Below are 18,728 nucleotides of genomic sequence, written 5' to 3'. Positions count from 1 at the left end.
ACTCAGCCCAGCTGTCACTGGGCAAGACTGATAGGTATCTAGTCTCACAATCCAGAAGCAGGGATAACAACAGTGAGGGGGCACCGTCAAGAAGTCTGAGGTCCACACAGTTGACTCCACTCAGAACTGGGTGTGGAAGAGTTCTAGGGTCCACCCATGCGAAATGTTTAGATGAGCCACATGGTGACATATAGCCATCATGAACAGTACACATAATGTGGAAAATGCTAGTTATACCCCTGTGAAGGAGTAAAAGGAGGATACAAAATTGGATTCCTGGGACGCCTGAGTGGCTCAGCAGTTGAGCATCTGCCTTTGGCTCAGGGTGATTCTGGAGTCCCAGGATCAAGTCTGCATTGGGCTCCCTGCATGGAACCTGCTTCTCTTTCTGCCTATGTCTCTGCCTCTCTTTCTCTAGATCTCTCATAAATAAACAAAATCTTTAAAAACAAAACAAACACCAAAACTGGATTCCTATTTTACAGGTGCTTTTCTCCCCATTTAAAAAAAAAAAAAAAAAAAAGGCTACTGCACTGAAAAAATATTTACAATAGAAAAAATTGCACTGGGATATGAATTATTTTTTTTCTCACTTAAAAAACATGGTTAAAAATTCAAAATAAAAACCCTATATATTTATGTGTTTTATATATATTTATAAATATACATACATGAGTTTGGATGCTGGTGAAAATGTATTCACTTTTCAAGTTTACTTGGAAAGCACGTTTCCTGAAGAATCATTACAGTGACTAGAATCAGATCTGAAAAACTGATCTTTGGTGGCAAAGCACCCTTCCCAACACTCTGGTCCACAGAGCCAGCTAATCATCTAGAACTGTACGTGCCAGTGCAGGGCCTGTGTGAGATGAAGCATGAGGACTGATAGCTTAGGTCACACTAAGCAGCCAGCACGTGCATCCCCACCCAGTTTTACTGAAGAACCCCAGGGAAGGAGCTTCTGAGGGGAATGAACTGCAAGAACATTTTCTAATGATTCAAGTAAATTGTACTCCCAAACCCATGGGGGAGTAAGAGCCACAGGAGAGAATGTGGGTCCTGGAATACCCTTTATATAAAGGACTCTCCTGGGGCAAGACCTCCAGGGTCAGCTTGTGGCTTCAGATTCCAGTCCTGTCAGCAGTTCACCAGACTGAGCCTTTCCATCTTGTATCCTCTCATTCTCCTCAGCTTTCCCGCAGCCTCCAGGAAGGACAGGGTTTGCAGGGCAGGTCATGGTCTTCTGTGGCCTCAAGCTTCTAGTCTCACTCAGCAGACCCTTGGGTCCTCTGTCAACATTTCTCTGAACTCTGGATTCAAGCAGTTGGCTCTGGCTTTTAGCCTTGGCTTCCAGCTCTAGGTCTAACCTAAAGCAGTAAGACTCTGCTCCCTATAAATGACATGATAACAGAGTGCTGGATGTGCAGGCCTAGGAGTACAGGCCTGCAGGCCCCAGCCACTTAGGTCAGAGCCAGCAAGCAAGGGAATTAACACATAGTTGCTACTGAAGGACACTGGAACTTCAGATTTGGCCACTAGATAATACCCCAATATAGGAAAGATTAGAAGCCCTTGGTCCACTGTGTACCTTTCAGTTTGTACCCAACATACCCAAGGGAAAATTACTTTGCGATAGTTCTCAGTGTGTTGTGGGCCCAGACTCTCAGATTAATAGACAGAGCTATAGTGGGGGTAAGGATGGTCAGCATGCCTTGCCCTGTCAGCTCAGCACCTGCCAGCAGGTAGTCCAGGCACATGCTAGGACTGTAAAGCCAAGAGGACACTACAAGCTTTCATGGCACTGGCTTCCACATAGCTAGGCTTGATAAAAGCCAATGTTAAGCCACATAGTGTCAGGGGATAAAAGCTATACCTCTGGCACCCATAGGAAGCTCCCTCCCACTCACCAGTATGAGGTTAAATCGGTCGCTTGCCAAAGCGGAGGGATCCGAGCTCTGAATCTGGACCTTTTTCCTCTGCATGCAGCTCACTCGCAGCTCATGAGCTAAACTGCAGAGGGAAAGAGGGGCAAGGAGGGTATGGATGCTGTACCTAGATATCCAGAGGCTCTCTGGTCTGGCTCACACCCTAGAGACCACCTCCCTTAGTCAGCTGTCTCACATCCCAAGTAATTATCAGCAATGGAGTTGATCAGGATCCCACGTAATCTCAATTATAGAACTCTTAGGAAAACTAAGGCCAAGAAATGGGTGGCCCATTCACAGGGTCAAAGAAAGTTAGAACTAGACCAATTTGGTTTTGGATAAATCTATTACAACTCTCCCGAGATGAAAACAACACTTCTGAGAAATGAAACAGCATGCTAAAGAGCACCCAGTTATTAAGAACCAAGTATGGAGCCCCTTCCCTTTCCACACTATAGGCCACCACCCTAAGGGACCTACAGTCTCCTCCTGAGAGGGGTAGAGGTAGACCTTAACTCCTTTCCTTTTTAGGAGGGGAACAGAAGTGAGGTATACCCTACCTACCCTGGTGGGTAACCCTTGCATGGCTGCCCTTCTCTAAAGGGGACTCTGCTCCAAAGTAAGTGCTGTGCCCCCCATGATGTTTCTTCACCTGCCCGTGCACAGCAGGAGGCAGTAGAACGCAGGGCTTAGGCACTCAGGCAGTGGAGGCAGGCAGATCCCACCCTCTCTAGCTTTACCTTGAGCCAATCGCTCCCACTCTGAACCTCAGTGTCTTCTAGACACTGGGGAAAGTATCAAACTAACTTACAGGGTTTTAGTTAAAATTGTACTAGACATCACAAGTATACAGAATTCAGTATATATACATCTGCTGAATGCTCTATTTTGGGTGACAATTCATTGGAATGGGAGGAGGCAGAAATCTCATGGGAATGAAGTTATGGACCTTTCACTACACTGAAAATGATTTCGAGTAACACAGAGGGAACATCTTGAGAAATTTCTGCTCAGGATCTCTGTCTGGATCCCTTCTCCTCTCTCCTTGGCCTCCTGCAGGAGTTTCTCCCCGTGCTCTAAAGGGAAAATGATTTTCTCAGGGCTGATTTTAGCAGAAGGCAGGCTGTGGCCCCTTCCATCATTGTGAAGACTCCTCAGAGTGGTTATGTACTCTAATCCTGATTGGCTTCTTGGACTATGGAAATAAGAAATAGGAAAAGAATATCCACGAAGAAAGCTTAGCAATGAGGCTTTGTCTTACCGGCAGTAACTGGTGACATTGAGAAAACCCAGCTTGCTTTTCTGTAGCAATGAAGATGCATTAAAGCCTACTCTGGCTATTTTCTAAAAAAAAAAAAAAAAAAAAAAAAAAGATTCAATAAAGTTTTATGTTATGGGATAATGGAGAATGCTTTTGGTTTCATAGGATGTAACAAAGAACAAAGAAGCAACTGTATGCACCAAGTTGGCAGAAACTATGTGTACAGAGATCTGATGGTCTCCTCTCCTTGGCAAGAGGAAAAGTCCATCACAAGAAAGCACATGTGAGCTGGAAAGTTGGCTCGGTGCCCACCAAGTTCCCCATCAATTTACCTGGGAAAGCCAGGTGAGGAGATGAAGCCACCCTGCTAATGAGTGCAAGAATAGCACTGGTCACTCAGGTCTGCATTCCATTTGACCTGTGGTGACCTGGGAGCTCCCAAAAATCAATTAAATGTCCTAGCATCTAATCCCCAGAAGGAATGCAGGAAATCCTCATACCCAAACCACACACCTTGGTTTTCTACTTAGGATATACAGTTACTGAAACTGTATCACACCACTTCTCAAGACAGCTCTGGGGAAGGACAAGATGTGAGAATCACTGATGAGATTTTGCAGGTTAAGAAAGGGGGGTGGGTGGGAGATTTCTTGCCTGTTCTCATTCCCTTCATCAGATTCCTATGGGGGAAGCTTGACACCACATGCCCTCAAGTGTACCATGCGAAGTGGTATGGGGGCATCTAATTGGCACCTCTCATCAGCAGTGGGAGATAGGATGGCCACTAGGACTGTGGAGCCCACCTTTTTCTGCTTGTCTTCTTCCTCCAGCAGCTGCAGCCTTTTGCTCTCCATCTCCTTCTGGCGGATGCTCTCCTTTGTCAGGGGGTTGCAGTTGTTATGTCCGGGGAGTAAGCGGAAGTAGCGTTTCTTTTCGGGGTCAAAGTAAAACCCTGGCAGATCTTTAGTCAAAAGAAATGAGATCCACTTCAACTTAGAACACTGCCCTGACCCACCTAAGAAGGAACCCAGGGGCCTGTCCACACCACCCCTCACAGAGCCCATCTGTTCTGAGGGGCAGAAGGTGGGGCTAACATTGTCAGTCACCATCCCATGCCCATGGGAGGAGCCGTCAGCCTCAGGATCCCCATTCCTGACACACCCAGGGTATTTAGTGTTTTGATTTGCTCCAGAATTTCCTCCAAGCCAGGAATGGGCTGGTGACATACATGGAACATAACCACATGCAAGCAAAGACACAGAGGGCTAAAAGAGGCCAAAGAGATGTAACCAGATGACAAGGTTTCATCTTTCCCACAGGCAGAGCCACAGGATGTCTACTGTTCAGCAGACTGCCTCACCTGGCACAGAAGAACTCCCAGCTGAGCTGGATGAGGTCGATGGGGACTCATCATCGCTGATGGGACCAGAATCTTGTGGGCTTTGCTCTGCCACTGAGTTACACCTGTTGACACACAATCACAGTAACTTGCAGTGAAGGGCTTGAGTCCCAGTTGTTCTGACTGTGGGATCCTGCAGGGGTCAATTCAGGCAGTTCCATGGCCCCCTGACCCTTCTGATTACTTGGGGAGATGTGACTTCTCCCTTCTCCTTGAAAGCAGTTTATCTACTACACACACACTAAAGTTAAGGCAAAGTTTTGGCTCCTTATCCTTAACAGGATGTGTGTCACAGTAATTCCCTTTCCTTATCTCCTCACTTGAGCATTCTGTGAGGTCTTTTTGAAATTTCCAGATGAAAAGAGGAATAATCTTTGCCAATAAGAATATTACCAGCTGGGCTCATTTGTCAGCTCAACAGCAGTTACAAGGCCAGGTGCATTTTATTCTTTATTGGATTTAGCAGTAGGCTAAATCACCTAACAGATGGAAAAATTGGGGGGTCAGAGCATAGAGGTGATTTGCTCAGTTAATACTGGGATAGTGCCATGGTTTGAACACTTGATTTGTGAAGCTACAAGCAGATTCTGTGGCAATTACAGGCTGAAGGATATAATGATAGAGCAAAACACCTAATTTTAGAATCCTGAAAAAATCTGCTTCAAAATCAAGAACTTCCTCCCCAACCCCCAAAGGAATACAAATGGAATAACTAGGCTGAAGAGATGAAAGAACTTTCTCTTTTGTCTGTAAATACTAACTACATAGTTTCAGAGAAAATTATTCATTCTCCCTTTTTATGGCCCAGAGCTTTCTGAAGCAGCTCAACTGTAATCAGCAGCAAGAGGAGGAAGGATTAAGGGTTATGACAAATGTCTACATTTCTAGTCCAAGGACTGCTGCTCCATTCTTTCCACAGAGCCCAGAAGGTGGCTGTCCAGCATGTTTCCACATGACTCTGCCAAAGCAGAGTTGCGACTCCTTTTTGCACAGATCATATTTTGCTACACGTTGTACTCTTGTGGGAAGGTGTGGGGCCCAAAAAATATCCATAGTTCTCCTTACAAAACATACAAACACTGGGCATCATCCTGATCATTCTACAACATGGGTCAAGTCTGCGACTCTGGCCTAAGAGTAATAGATTTATTCTGCTCCTAATGAGGCCCACTGTGTATAAAGGGCCTATTTTGAGCCAGGCAGCCCATCAGAGGCTTTCCATACAGTATTGCAAACCTCATAAGTAATACTTCTCTTTTGTACAAGAGTGACCAAAAGGATTAAGTAATTTGCCCAAATTCACATAGGCAAAAGCAATGTCAAACATTTTAATGGTTTTTGTTATTGTTTGGGTTCATGTGTTGTAGGAAGCATCTTGGTATTTGGCATCTTCTGACTGTCCATGTTAGGAGGAGGTCTGAAGTGTGGAGAAGTTTTGAGACTGCTGGCACGCAGTCCTCCTCTGGTGCAAAGACTTCTGCATGAAGGAAATACAATCTAGTCTCGGCCCAAGATACCCACCCACACCAGGAGAAGACATCTCTTCATAGTTCAGGGCCAATAGGACTTCTGGCCATAAGAACAGTAAGAGTGGAAAAGGTTTGCACCGGGGACTTCAACTCAGTATAGGTTAAGTTTAACTTTCTAAGCTGAGTAGTGGGTATATGATGTTCATTGTAATATTTTGTACACTTTTGTGTTTATTAAATGCAGTATTATATATTTAGCCTTTCTAAGGTCTTGGGCTGAATTAGCTATTTTCACTGGCTAGGAAAAGAGAGAGAGAGAGAGAGAGAGAGAGAGGGAAAAAGTCTGCAAACTAGAAAAACAGCTCTCCAGTTCTACCTGATAATGTCTTACTTCTAAGCCTCTGGCTAGTGCTCTGGCCAGAGGTCATGGTCACTCTGGAAAGAAAGAAGAGTGTGGCTGTATCTCCTCATTACTCCAAGTGTGGCAGGCAGGCTGACTTCCAGCAGCGGCACCCTCTAGGATCTTGTTAGAGATGCAGACTCTTCTTGGGCCCCAGCTCAGACCCCGCATTGTGGTGAGAACCATGGTGACTCCCACACAACCAAGGGGTGCCACAGTGCTAGAGGGGCCCCAGGCAGCAGCACTTGCCTCTCATCAGAACCATGCTGTCTGAGCCGAGAGTTCTGCTGGTGGCTCCTTCTTCCACGTCTTCTATTCTGCCAGTTGTTTTTATACATTTCTGCTCCTAAGAGAGAAAAAAAGAAAGTTCACATACAAATGTGTGTGTGTGCACATGCACGTGCTTTTCTGTTTGCTTCTTGATATTTCCTTCATGCTCAGAGCTAGGCAAGAGGATGGCCCAACTTGGGTTCTCACCAGAGCCACCACACCACACCTACAAAGGGCCGCTTCCAGGTGGAGACACCGAGGAAAGCCCATGCTTCTGTAGCCACTTCTCTTACCTCACCGTTGATACCTGGCCTGCCAATCTGCCGACCTCTGGTTCCTTGGGTCACTGTGTGAGGTGATGACAGATTCTCACAATTACATTAGATGGCAGTTGAGGCCGGCATGAGAACTCTTAGGTTATTCTTCTTTCTTTTCTTTACCAGATAACACCAGAGCATATAATTTTTCTTTCAGTCCACACACATCCCTATTTATAGAGAATAGATGACAGTGAACACTTTCTCCTACACAATTCCAGTACTGGGCAGGGAAAACTGTGAACATAGTTAAATGAGGGCCAGTGTGTAGGATTTCTCAATGTGCTTTATAAAGGGTTTAGCTTCCTGAAGTATGCAAGCTGTTAAAGGGACAGATGTGCAAATGCATTTTTTAAAGTAAGGAATGAGATAAAAACACTTCTTACTGATAGTGCCACAATATTTCAAGTGGCTTTTTCAAATCTTATCTTGTATAGCCTGAATCTATCTCTTAACCACCAGTTTCAACATTGGGAATCACATTAAGAGTTCTTAAAAAGACCAAACTGTGGTACACGGACTAGTTGCTGTGAGTTCCATGCTTTCTTAACACCTGATTCACATCCCCCTCTCCCCAGCCCCAACTAACAGGAGACAGTGATGACATCTTACTGAATATACTTTTATTTATTTATTTATTTAAACTCAGTATACTTTAAAACCACATTCAAATGCCATCACAAAATTAGAAGAACATTTCTAGGACTGAATGCAACCAAAGAATAGATTAGAAAACTATTTGCTTTTATTTTCCAACTTCTTCTGAATGGGGAATGCTTGTTGGCATCAGCACACCCGAAGTCTGGACTCCTGGTCCAGTACTTACCCAAACATTTTGTGAATTCTGTAACAAAGTCCTCAGTTTGCTTGCTTCAGACAGTCTGCCTCCCCTACTGGGCCATTCCACAACTTGGATTACTTTCAGCAGACGCTCTCCAGTCCTGTGCCAGAATTAATAAGCACTACTAAGCAAAGCATATAGCCATGCTGAGGTGGGGCCATCATAAATGTCTTATTTTCATTCTCTGCTGGGAAATTATGAATTAAACTACTTTAATTATTCCTAGTCGGAGTCACTCCCCACAACTCAGGGTGTTATCCCTGTCCCAAATTCCCTTTCCACTTTCTTCCAATCCTCCTTGTTAGTATAGCTCTCCACCTCATGTAGAAAAGAGATGTTGCCAGGTATGAATATTACAACTTTACCCTTTCTCTTCCACAAGTATCTGCCTTTAATATTTCCAATGGTCTTCCACTTGTCTTGGGGAAACAGGTGTCCTTGTGCCTTTTCCTGGCAAACCCATTCCACCTGGCTGTTGCTCTTATTCCTCCTCAGACTCAACAGACACCTGTTCCCGTATGCTTAACCAATTTCCCCTGTCCTTATATCTCGGCTTATGAACAGGCTCAGGTTTTTAATTTGTATGTGCTCCATCTCCAACCCAAAAGGAAGAAGATATCCTTAGCACATGGTCTATGTGCAGACATCCCATCTATTTCCCTGTCACTCCTCAACCCACTGCAGTCAGGCTACCTTCCTCACCCTTCTGGTAAAATGCTCTTGTGAGGCATTTAACTAATGATCCCCCTACCTGCCAAAGTTAGTGGTCTCTCTTTAAAACATGTGATGCCACAAAGCATCACTCTTCCTTTGGCTTCTGGGAACATTTCTCTTGGTTTTCCCTTTACTTGTCAAACTCATCCTTTTCAAAGGTTTCTCTTGGGTCACCTGTCCTGTGTCTGTCTTCTACTGTCCTAGATCTTTTCACACTTATACCACCATCTCACCTGCCAATGCAGGTTCATCTCTAACCCCTAATACCCCTCCTGGGCATCAACTTCTACTGCCACTATCTACTTCTACGGTGACAGCAGACTCAGCAGGTTCAGAGTCCATGATTTCTCCCTAGTTCTCTGTCTGCTCTTTTACCTATCCATATTTCCCTTCTCTGTAAATATTACTGCTGCCCTCACCCCTGTCCTATAGTACAATAACTTTATTCATTTTCCTAAGCAATCCACTTTCATGGTTCCTAGACACCACATGCATGGGTCTCCCTGAGGATCAATTATCTTAATCTTTATTTAAGAATAAAGTTGTGGGATCCCTGGGTGGCGCAGCGGTTTGGCGCCTGCCTTTGGCCCAGGGCGCGATCCTGGAGACCCGGGATCGAATCCCATGTCGGGCTCCCGGTGCATGGAGCCTGCTTCTCCCTCTCCCTCTGCCTCTCTCTCTCTCTCTCTCTCTCTGTGACTATCATAAATAAATAAAAATTAAAAAAAAAACTTTATAAAAAAAAAAGAATAAAGTTGTATTTACTAACTAGTTAAGTTACAAACTAAGAAGAACTATGCAGCAGAAGGGAAATAGGGCCAGTGTTAGAAAAAGAACCCTTATTGACAGATTATTAGCAACTCTATAAAAAGATAATTTCTCTAGATTCCACATTCTGTACATAGGATGTCAGTTTGCTTTAATTGTGAAGTAATGCAGGACTACAGTGAAGAACACATGTAATGGTAAGTCAAAGCAGATCAGGTGGCAGGAGCATGGCATGCCCACACCATTATCCTCCAAAGAGGAGTGGCAAAATCAAGGACATAATAAATAATGAAATAACTGGTGAGCGCTGATTTTGGAATATGTCTGAACCAGTAACTCACACAAGTGCAGGTTCAGGTACTGCAACACAAGGAAAGACTGACGGCATTAACTGACTTAATAAGCAAGATCAAGCCAAAGTCATCTTAAAAGGTCATAATAAATAGAAGTTGACTGAACACAGAAAGGATTAGAGTGGGATGAACTGGTATCTTTTTGTACTTTTAAGAAGCCTATTTCAGGGGTGGGGAGTGTCTTCCCCGAATGCAGACATAGTTCACTCTCAGTACCCACTTTATGCATTATGCTTGCTTGCCCTTATCACTCTGTACTAAACTTTGTAGTCCCATCTCAGATTAACATAACATGAATTCTCTAAGCAAAGACCCTGCCTTGTTCCTTCTGTTCCTAGCACTCATGACCTACTTGTTCTCAGTAAATGTTCACTGAACTAAACAAAAAACAAAACAACCTCACAACTACTTTAAAATTCCAGGTAGCCCCTTTTTGCTCTAGGCATTTTCATTTACAAAGTCAAACATGATTTAACTTTTTGGAAAATGACTAGGCAATACTTATCAAGTAACTTATAAATGTACAAGCCTTGTGTTGGGAATGGATCTTAAAAAATAATCCAAAAGACTATAAAAATTACAACTTCACAATCACTTTATGAGGCTAGTATTACCCTATTACCAAAACTGAAGACATCGCAAGAAAACTACTTATCAATATACCCATGACACAGACACACAAAATGCTAACAAACCAAATCCAGGAGCATATAAAAAGGATTATACATGATGAGCAAGCAGAATTTATCTCAGGAATATAAGGTTGATTCAACATAGTAAAATCAATCAATGTAATACAGCATATTAACAGAATACATGGAAGGGAAAACCCCACATGATTTCAATAGATACAGAAAGGGCATTGGGTAAAATCCAATGGCCTCTCATGATTAAAAGCTAGAAATAGAAGGTAACTTCCTCAACTTGATAAAGGGCATCTACAAAAAAAACCCAAAGCTAACATCACACTTAATGGTCAAAGAGTGCAAGTTTCCTCCCCAAGATCAGGAACAAGTCAAGGATGTCTGTTCTCACCACTTCCATTCAACACTATACTGGGAGTTCTAGTCAACGGCAATTAGTCAAGAAAAAGAAATAAAAGGCACTCAAACAGGAAAATAAAAAGTACTTCTATTTGTAGCTGGCATGATCTTATATAGAGAAAATCCTAAAAAATCAACAGCAAAACTATTAGAGGGGATACATGAATTATACAAGGTTGCAGGATACAATCTGAAAATGAAAGAAACAATTCCATTTACAGTAACATCAAAAAACTATAAATTACTTAGAAATACATATAATATGGTAAGTGGGTAACTTGTACATTGAAACTATAAAACACTATGAAAGAAATTAAAGAGGACCCAAGTAAATGGAAACATATCTATGTCATAAATTATAAAACCTAAAATGGCCTCCAAATTGATTTACAGACTTAATGGAATCCCTATCAAAATTCCAATTGCTATTTTTGTAGAAATGGAGCAGCTGATCCTAAAATTCATATGGAAATGCAAGGGGTCCAAAACAGTTAAAAAAAAAAAAAAAAAGTCTTGAGAAAGCAAAATTGGAGGACTCACACTTTCCAATTTCAAAACTTAATACAAAGATACAGTAATCAAGATAATGTGGTAGCGGCATAAGGACAGAAACACAGATCACTGGAGTAGAACTGAGAGTCCAAAAATAAACCCACCACAGCTATGTTTTTTTTTTTTTTAAATTTTAAGTGGGCTCCACACCCAATGTAGGACTTGAACTCATGTCCCAGAGATTAAGAGCTGCATGCTCTACTGATGGAAACAGCCAGGCACCCCCCTCAATTGATTTTTGAAAACGATGCCAAGACTATTCAGGAGGGGAAAGTAAAATATTTCAACTACTAGGATAACTGGATATCCACCTGCAAAAGAATGAATTTGGATTCCTACTTCACATCATACATAAGAACTAATTCTAATGGATCTAATATCTAAAACTATAAAACTTAAAAAAAAAGATTTATTTTAGGGAGAAAGAGAACGCATGCAAGATCAGAAGGGGGAGATGGAGAAAATCCCAAGTAAACTCCATGCTGAGCTCAGAGCCCCACATGGGGCTCAATCCTACGACCCTGAGATCATGACCCAAAGCTGAAACCAAGAACTGGATGCTTAACTAGCGCCATCCAGATGCCCCCTAAAAGTATAAAACTCTTAGAAGAAAACAAAGATATAAATCATCATGATCATAGATTAAGTAATGATTCCTTAGATAGAATGCCTGAAGCACAAGAAAAAAATAAAATAAAATAGACCTCATCAAATTAAAAACTTGTGTACATCAAATGATCACTACTAAAAAAGGGGGAAAAAAAAGAGTGAAAAGCCAACTCACAAAATGGAGGAAAATTATTTTTATATTTTTTAAAGATTTACTTACTTATCTGAGAGCAAGAGCACGTGTTCAAATGGGGGAAGGAGGTAGGGAAGGAGAGAATCTCAAGCCGACTCATCACTGAGCATAGAGCCCAACACAGGGCTAAATCTCACTACCCCATGATCATGATCTGAGCTTAAATCAAGAGTCAGGTGCTTAACTGACTGAGCTACCCAAGCACCCCAAGAAAATTATTTTTAAATTCTGTATTTGATAAGGATTTAGTATCCAGAATATATAAATAACCCAACTAAATAATAATAAAACAATTAAAGACATTTTTTTCAGACATACAAATGGCCACTTAGAAAATGAAAAGATGCTCAACATCATTAGTCACTAAGTAGATGCAAATCAAAACCACAGTAAGATACCACTTCATACCTACCAGGGTGGCTACAATCAAAAAAGCAGATAACAAGTATTGGTTGAAGATGTAGAGAAACCTCATACATTACTGGTGGAAGGCAAAATTCTGCAGCCAGTTTGGAAAAAAGTTTGGCAGTTGTTCCAAAGGTTCAACAGTTACATGACTTAGCAAAACCCAGCAGAAATGAAAACACAGAGCTATACAAAAATTTGGTACCATTCATAGCAGCACTATTCATAATTAATTGCCTCAAAGTAGAAACCTAAATTTCCACCGACTGGTGAATGGATAAACCAAATGTGCCACATCTGTACAACAGAGTTCAACCATGAAAAGAGTGAAGTACTGATGCTTGCTACAATGTGGACAAACCTTGAAAACATTATGCTAAATGAAAGTAGCCAGACACAAAGGGATGACACAAAAGGTCACATATTCTATGAATCAATGTACATGAAATCTCCAGAATAGGCAAGTTCAGATACAGAGAGGGAGGAGAGAGGGGGAAGAAGAGGTTGTTTCCAGGGGGCTGAGAGTAGGGGAAGAGAAGGCAGAAAATGGGGAGTGACTAACTGGCACAAAGATCTCTGCACACTCAAAGATTTTTTTTTTTTGAAAGAAGCTTCTTGGGAGACTATTTTTCCGTTATAAGTACGTTCCCTACTCATCCCAAGTTAATTAAGACTCTGATTACATTGTTTTCACAGGCAACATGCCATCAGATTACAACAAACTTTGGTACCAAAAGCAATAGTCACATATACAATACTTTAGTATGCCAGTTTTGTTTTAAAACCAGAATTAGGTTGAATGTGACTTTTATTTAAACTAAAATTTATGCCTGTGCATTCATAAAATACTGATATATTAGTTTCATATTTCCTTTATTCTGTTTGATTACATATACACTGAAAGGTAAACATACAGATCAAATGATGAGACTTCATGTTTCAGTGAAAGTTTAAAAAAAAGAAAACTTGTCTTTTTACTTAACACTGCAAGATAAAGAATTTTTTTAAATTTTTTAAAAATTTATTTATGATAGTCATCACAGAGAGAGAGAGAGAGAGGCAGAGACATAGGCAGAGGGAGAAGCAGGCTCCATTCACCAAGAGCCAGACGTGGGATTCGATCCCGGGTCTCCAGGATCGCGCCCTGGGCCAAAGGCAGGCGCTAAACCGCTGTGCCACCCAGGGATCCCAAGAATTTTTTTTTGAGAGGGGGAGGTTGAGGGACAGAGGGACGAGAGAGAATTATTAAGCAGGCTCCATGCCCAGGACTGAGCCCAATGCAAGACCCAAACTCATAACTGTGAGATCATGACCTGAGCCAAAATGGAGAGTTGGATGTTTCATTGACTGAGACACCCAGGCACCCCATGAAATAGAATTTTTAAATCAGAACAACTAGGTAGGATCCTTTTCTGGAGTTGACCTAAAAGAAACTAACTGAATTGGTAGATTTTTTTTTTTTTTTGGCTTCTGTTATCTACTTACTGTAGCACTTCCAACCAGGAGCAGTGTAATAATGTGAAACACTCTGAAATCCATAATCATTAAAAAAAAAGGGGGGGGGCAGATTATACAAAAAGACCACACATCACAAAGAGGTTAAAATGACTAGGTATATATATTTTTTAAAACTTTCATTTACATCAGCAGAAACTTCCTTAAATTTTCTTCCCCTGTTTTCAATGGTATTTCATTTTGAGGTTTAACATAGCAAGCCAGTATAAAGTTTTACAATTCAGTACAGCAGATCTCTTGACCCACAGTTTCACTTTCCCTGGGTTCAGTTATCCTCCATCAGATCCAGAAGCAGATGATTCTCCTCCGGATGTACCCTCAGATCATCAGGAGATCAGTAACAGCCTAATGCTGTGTCACAACATCTACATGTCGTCTCATCACGTAGGCATTTTATCATCTCACATCATCACAGAAGGGTGAGTACAGTACAAGAAAGTATTTTGAGACAGACCACGTTCACATACCTTGTATCACAGTATATTGTTGTAATTGTTCTATTTTATTACCAGTTATTGTTATTCACCTCTTACTGTGCCTAATTTATAAATTAAACTTTATCACAGGTATGTCTATATAGGAGAAAACATAATAAGTTTTTTTACTATCCATGGTTTTAGGCATCCACTGGGGGCTTTGGAATGTGTCCCCTGAATAAGGGTAATACTGTAATCCTGGATTCTGAGTCATTTTAAGATGAAAATGGAAAGGAGTATAAGAAAATTTAGTTTTCTTCTGTAACATTTCAATCAACTGCTTGTTGTTCCTTTCTTAGTCAACAGATGGATACCTGTCCTGTTCCAGATACACATTTAGCTGACAGCGATCTCTGAAAACTCTGAATCTAAATTTGTTCTTGTCAGAAACCAGAAAAACAGGACTGCCTAACTCAAGCTCTAACTGAAACCTATTGTTCTTATTTCTTATCATAGTTTTTTGAGGCATTGATAAAGAGGTTTTGCAATGACCAGAACATTTTAACTGCTAGGCCAGAAAAGCCCCCAAAACAACAGAATGCCTAGAAAACCACATCCCACACATCACCTCCCTGCCCACGATCATATGACGCACACATTATAACCCCCCCACCTGTGATCACATGTTCTGTCTGTTTGTTCACACGTACCTCTCTGCACATCTCCTCCTTAGAGGTCAGTCAAGACTTGAGCCTGCCACCTCCTCTGGCTGCTGGCACTTAAATTTCTCTCTTTTCCAAAGAAAGATCTCTTGAGAGAAGTTTATCCAAGTTTGTTCGGCAAGAGTATTGGCAAATCTAGGTAGGAGCTATGCTTTTGATTTGTCCAGCCCTCTCGGTATTCCTGGGGACGGAGCAGTTGGCCTCACGGGGCACCAAAGCTTTCCTGTTGGTTTCTGGAGTTACTGGCTGAGATGGATTGTTGGGTAACACTCTTAACGTTATCTACATGTGGTGGATAATCTAGTGGATACCCAGAGCTTCTGAAAGACCTATAAATCTTCCTCACCAACCTTTGGCACATCTTGGTAGGCAGCTGTGTATACCTCTAATGCTTTGCCGTGAAACAATTTCAATAGTGATAAAATGGAAATACAGTGTTGGTATCCTTTATTTTTTGCTCTTCAGAACTGCCAATAGCTTTCTCCAGATGAAAGCTGTTTGGATAGCATCCACTGTAGCTGCCTGTTTTTTATTTGTTTTTTAAGATTTTATTTATTTATTCATGAGAGACAGAGAGAGAGGCAGGCAGAGACATAGGCAGAGGGAGAAGCAGGCTCCATGCAAGGAGCGCGATGTGGGACTCGATCCCGGGACCGTGGGATCACGCCCTGAGCCGAAGGCAGATGTTCAACCACTGAGCCATCCAGGCATCCCTGTGGCTGCCTGTTTAACTGGGTTCCACCCACATGCCCATAAGATGGGTTTGCAGACTTGTCCTTTCTAATTCAGCTTAGCTTGTCCATTCCTTGCCATTATGGTTGTTGTGAAATCATCCCATTTCATTTTTACCTTGGTTTTAAGAGCTTTCAAAGGTTCACCTCCTCCGGCTCCAAGTATGAACCTCTGCCTTGTTGATAATCCTGAAGTTTGGCAAATTTCGGAGTTTTTCAGGTCCTGCTTCAAATCAAGGATCTCCCTGGGCGGGGCTCAGCGGTTTAGCGCCTGCCTTCAGCCCAGGGCAGGATCCCGGAGTTCCGGGATCGAGTCCCACATCAGGCTCCCTGAACGGAGCCTGCTTTTCCCTCTGCCTGTGTCTCTGCCTCACGCTCCCTCTGTGTCTCTCGTGAATTAAAAAAAGGGGGGGGGGCAGCCCCAGTAGCTCAGCAGTTTAGCGCCGCCTTCGGCCCAGGGTATGATCCTGGAGAGCTGGGATCGAGTCCCATGTCAGGATCACTGCGTGGAGCCTGCTTCTCCCTCTGCCTGTGTCTCTGCCTCTCTCTCTCTCTGTCTCTCTCATGAATAAATAAAATCTTAAAAAAAAAAAGAAAGCCAATTAAGAAAAAAATAAAACAAAACAAAACAAAACACAAATCTACGATCTCTCTAGTGGCCCAGTTATGGGATCTCCCTGGGAAGGTGGTTTTGCCTTGCAGTGGGACAGTTCTCCCCACAGGAACCTCCAAGATTTGGTAGAGCTCTCCCAAAAGCTTGTGGTTGGAACATCCCAGTTTCTTGGATAACTGGCCCTGCCCCTTTCCCAAGATGCCTACCTTGCTACCTCATGCCTCAGGGTTGTGGGGCAGCCTGGGGGTGGGGGTGGGGTGTCTGCTTAGCAAGGGTGCTGGGAGCCCTCAGGCCTCTGGCTTTCCTTGCTTCAGCCCAGGGCTGAAATTCAGGGAGGGAAGAGGCTCCATATTTTCTACTTAAGACCTCAGGTTGGGAGCCCTGGCAGCTGGGCCTCAACATCTGGCCTGGAGCCCAACAACGTTCCTCTGAATTGCATGGGCTACAGGGTTTTTTTTCTGGGGTGATAAAAATGCTCTGGAAGAAGAACGCGGCGAGAGTCACACAACTTTGTGAATATCCTACAAAACCTACCGAACTGTATCCTTTAAAACGGTGAATTTTACGGTGTGTGAATTATATCTCAAAAACAAAAAAGATTTACCAACTGTAATATTTAAAAGTGAGAAACAGGGCAGCCCAGGTGGCTCAGCGGTTTAGCACCGCCTTCAGCTCAGGGCGTGACCCTGGAGACCTGGTATCGAGTCCCGCGTCAGGCTCCCAGCATGGAGCCTGCTTCTCCCTCTGCCTGTGTCTCTGCCTCTCTCTCTCTCATGAATAAATAAAATCTTAAAAAAAATAAAAATAAAAGTGAGAAACATCCTAAAAAAAAAAAAACACCCAACAGGGTAATTACGATGACGCAGACTCCTGGACTGTAATATGGAAAAGGCGAATGCTGAATAGCTTGTAAGGCCCAACACAAAATGGCCCCTACAAGGAGCTCGCCTTGCCCACCTTGAGTTTTTTTTTGTTTTTTTTTTAATAACTATTTTTACAAATGAGGAAACTGAGGCTTCCAGGTCTAAGTTATCTTACCCAGCAGGACACGAAGCGTGTTGGAAAAGAAATTCCGCCCCTGCCGGTCAGGCCCCGGGGCTGGGTTACCCGCAGAACAACACCTCAACCGTGATTTCCATTGTTATTTAAAACAGAACTTCGCGGGGGTGTGTGTGTGTGTGTGTTTGGAATTTTGTTTCCTCCAGGAAGTTTTCACAGATTTCTTTCCTCCCCGTTGTCCGAGTCTAGAGAGGGGGACCGCAGGCCACCCCACGGCCTTGGGGGCAAGCGGCGGAGGCCGGCGGCGGCGGGGGGTGGGGGTGACGAGGCCTCCGGGACCCCGAGAGCCCGAGGACGTGGGGGGGCTTCCCCGCCGGCTCGCAGCTCGGCCTGCGGGTTCGCACCCGGGCTCCGGCACCGACCAGTGCGGCAGGGAGCGCGCAAGCGAAACCTCACGAGGCCTCCTCCCGCGCCCGACCGAGGCACCCACCTCCCAGGGCTGCAGGGCGGGGACCTGGCTGAGGCGCGCGAGGCAGTTAGCCCGCGCCGAGCTCTCGGCCCACGCTCAGGGAGCGGCAGCCGTTCTCACCGCCTCAACTTTCAGGGACACGGCCGCCGAGGCTCCCCGGTCCCGACACCGGCAGGGGCTGGGGGCCACGCTCAGCAACGGGGCTCAACGGGACGCCCCCTCGGGGTGCCCCCCCCCCCCCGCGTTCACGGCTGCAGGACCCAACCGGCCGGACGGGCGGGGCTCCTCACGCCCGCGGGGCCGGCCCAGCCCCCCACCCACGCCACGCTCAGGCCGGCGTCGCACGTGCTCCGCGGCTCCCCGCCCCTTTCTCGGGCCTTCCCCCACGGCCCAGCCCACCCCGCGCTCTGTGCGCGGAGCAGCGGCAGCCCCCGGGCCGACGCCAACGGCCGCCGCCGCCGGCACACACTGACTCACCAGACGGTCCTTCCCGGCTCTCCTCAGGCCGGGGCCCGGCAGGCGTACGCGATACGCGTGGACCCAGGACCCGGAAAGACCACGCTGTAGCGTCGGCCAGTTAGTTGCGTCCGTTTTTTGTGTTGTCGCAGCGGATAGGACTAGGGGGCCGCCCCCTCCTCCTCATTGGACACGGCTTCTGGCTGTCTACGCCAATAGGGTGGGTCTTAGGGGGAGGGCGGAGACTGGAGCCTCGGCTCCTCCCATGCCAGGCGAGGAGGCCGCGTG

The 18,728-nt window shown here is 44.3% G+C and overlaps 1 protein-coding gene across 8 annotated transcripts in view; it reads right to left on the bottom strand.

Moving 5' to 3' along the window:
* Positions 1-18,728, bottom strand: part of DCAF4 (DDB1 and CUL4 associated factor 4) — a 30,044-nt gene extending 11,316 nt beyond the window's left edge. Inside the window, exons 1-8 of one of the 8 annotated variants that reach the window (XM_038545170.1) lie at positions 18,462-18,725; positions 7,868-7,982; positions 7,018-7,211; positions 6,704-6,800; positions 4,547-4,650; positions 3,990-4,147; positions 3,187-3,269; positions 1,908-2,010 (exon numbers count right to left, since the gene is read on the bottom strand). In XM_038545170.1, the coding sequence (XP_038401098.1) occupies positions 1,908-2,010; positions 3,187-3,269; positions 3,990-4,147; positions 4,547-4,650; positions 6,704-6,792 (537 nt within the window). In that variant the 5' untranslated portion in view covers positions 6,793-6,800; positions 7,018-7,211; positions 7,868-7,982; positions 18,462-18,725. Of the gene's footprint in view, positions 1-1,068; positions 1,208-1,907; positions 2,011-3,186; positions 3,270-3,989; positions 4,148-4,546; positions 4,651-6,703; positions 6,801-7,017; positions 7,212-7,867; positions 7,983-15,160; positions 15,183-17,554; positions 17,782-18,005; positions 18,115-18,461 lie in introns of those variants that run through there. The other 7 variants (XM_038545163.1, XM_038545165.1, XM_038545164.1 and 4 more) reach the window with 7 other exon arrangements.

The sequence above is a fragment of the Canis lupus genome, chromosome 8 (assembly GCF_011100685.1).
Source record: "Canis lupus familiaris isolate Mischka breed German Shepherd chromosome 8, alternate assembly UU_Cfam_GSD_1.0, whole genome shotgun sequence".
Lineage (NCBI taxonomy): Eukaryota > Metazoa > Chordata > Mammalia > Carnivora > Canidae > Canis > Canis lupus.
This window is presented reverse-complemented; position numbering and strand designations above follow the sequence as displayed.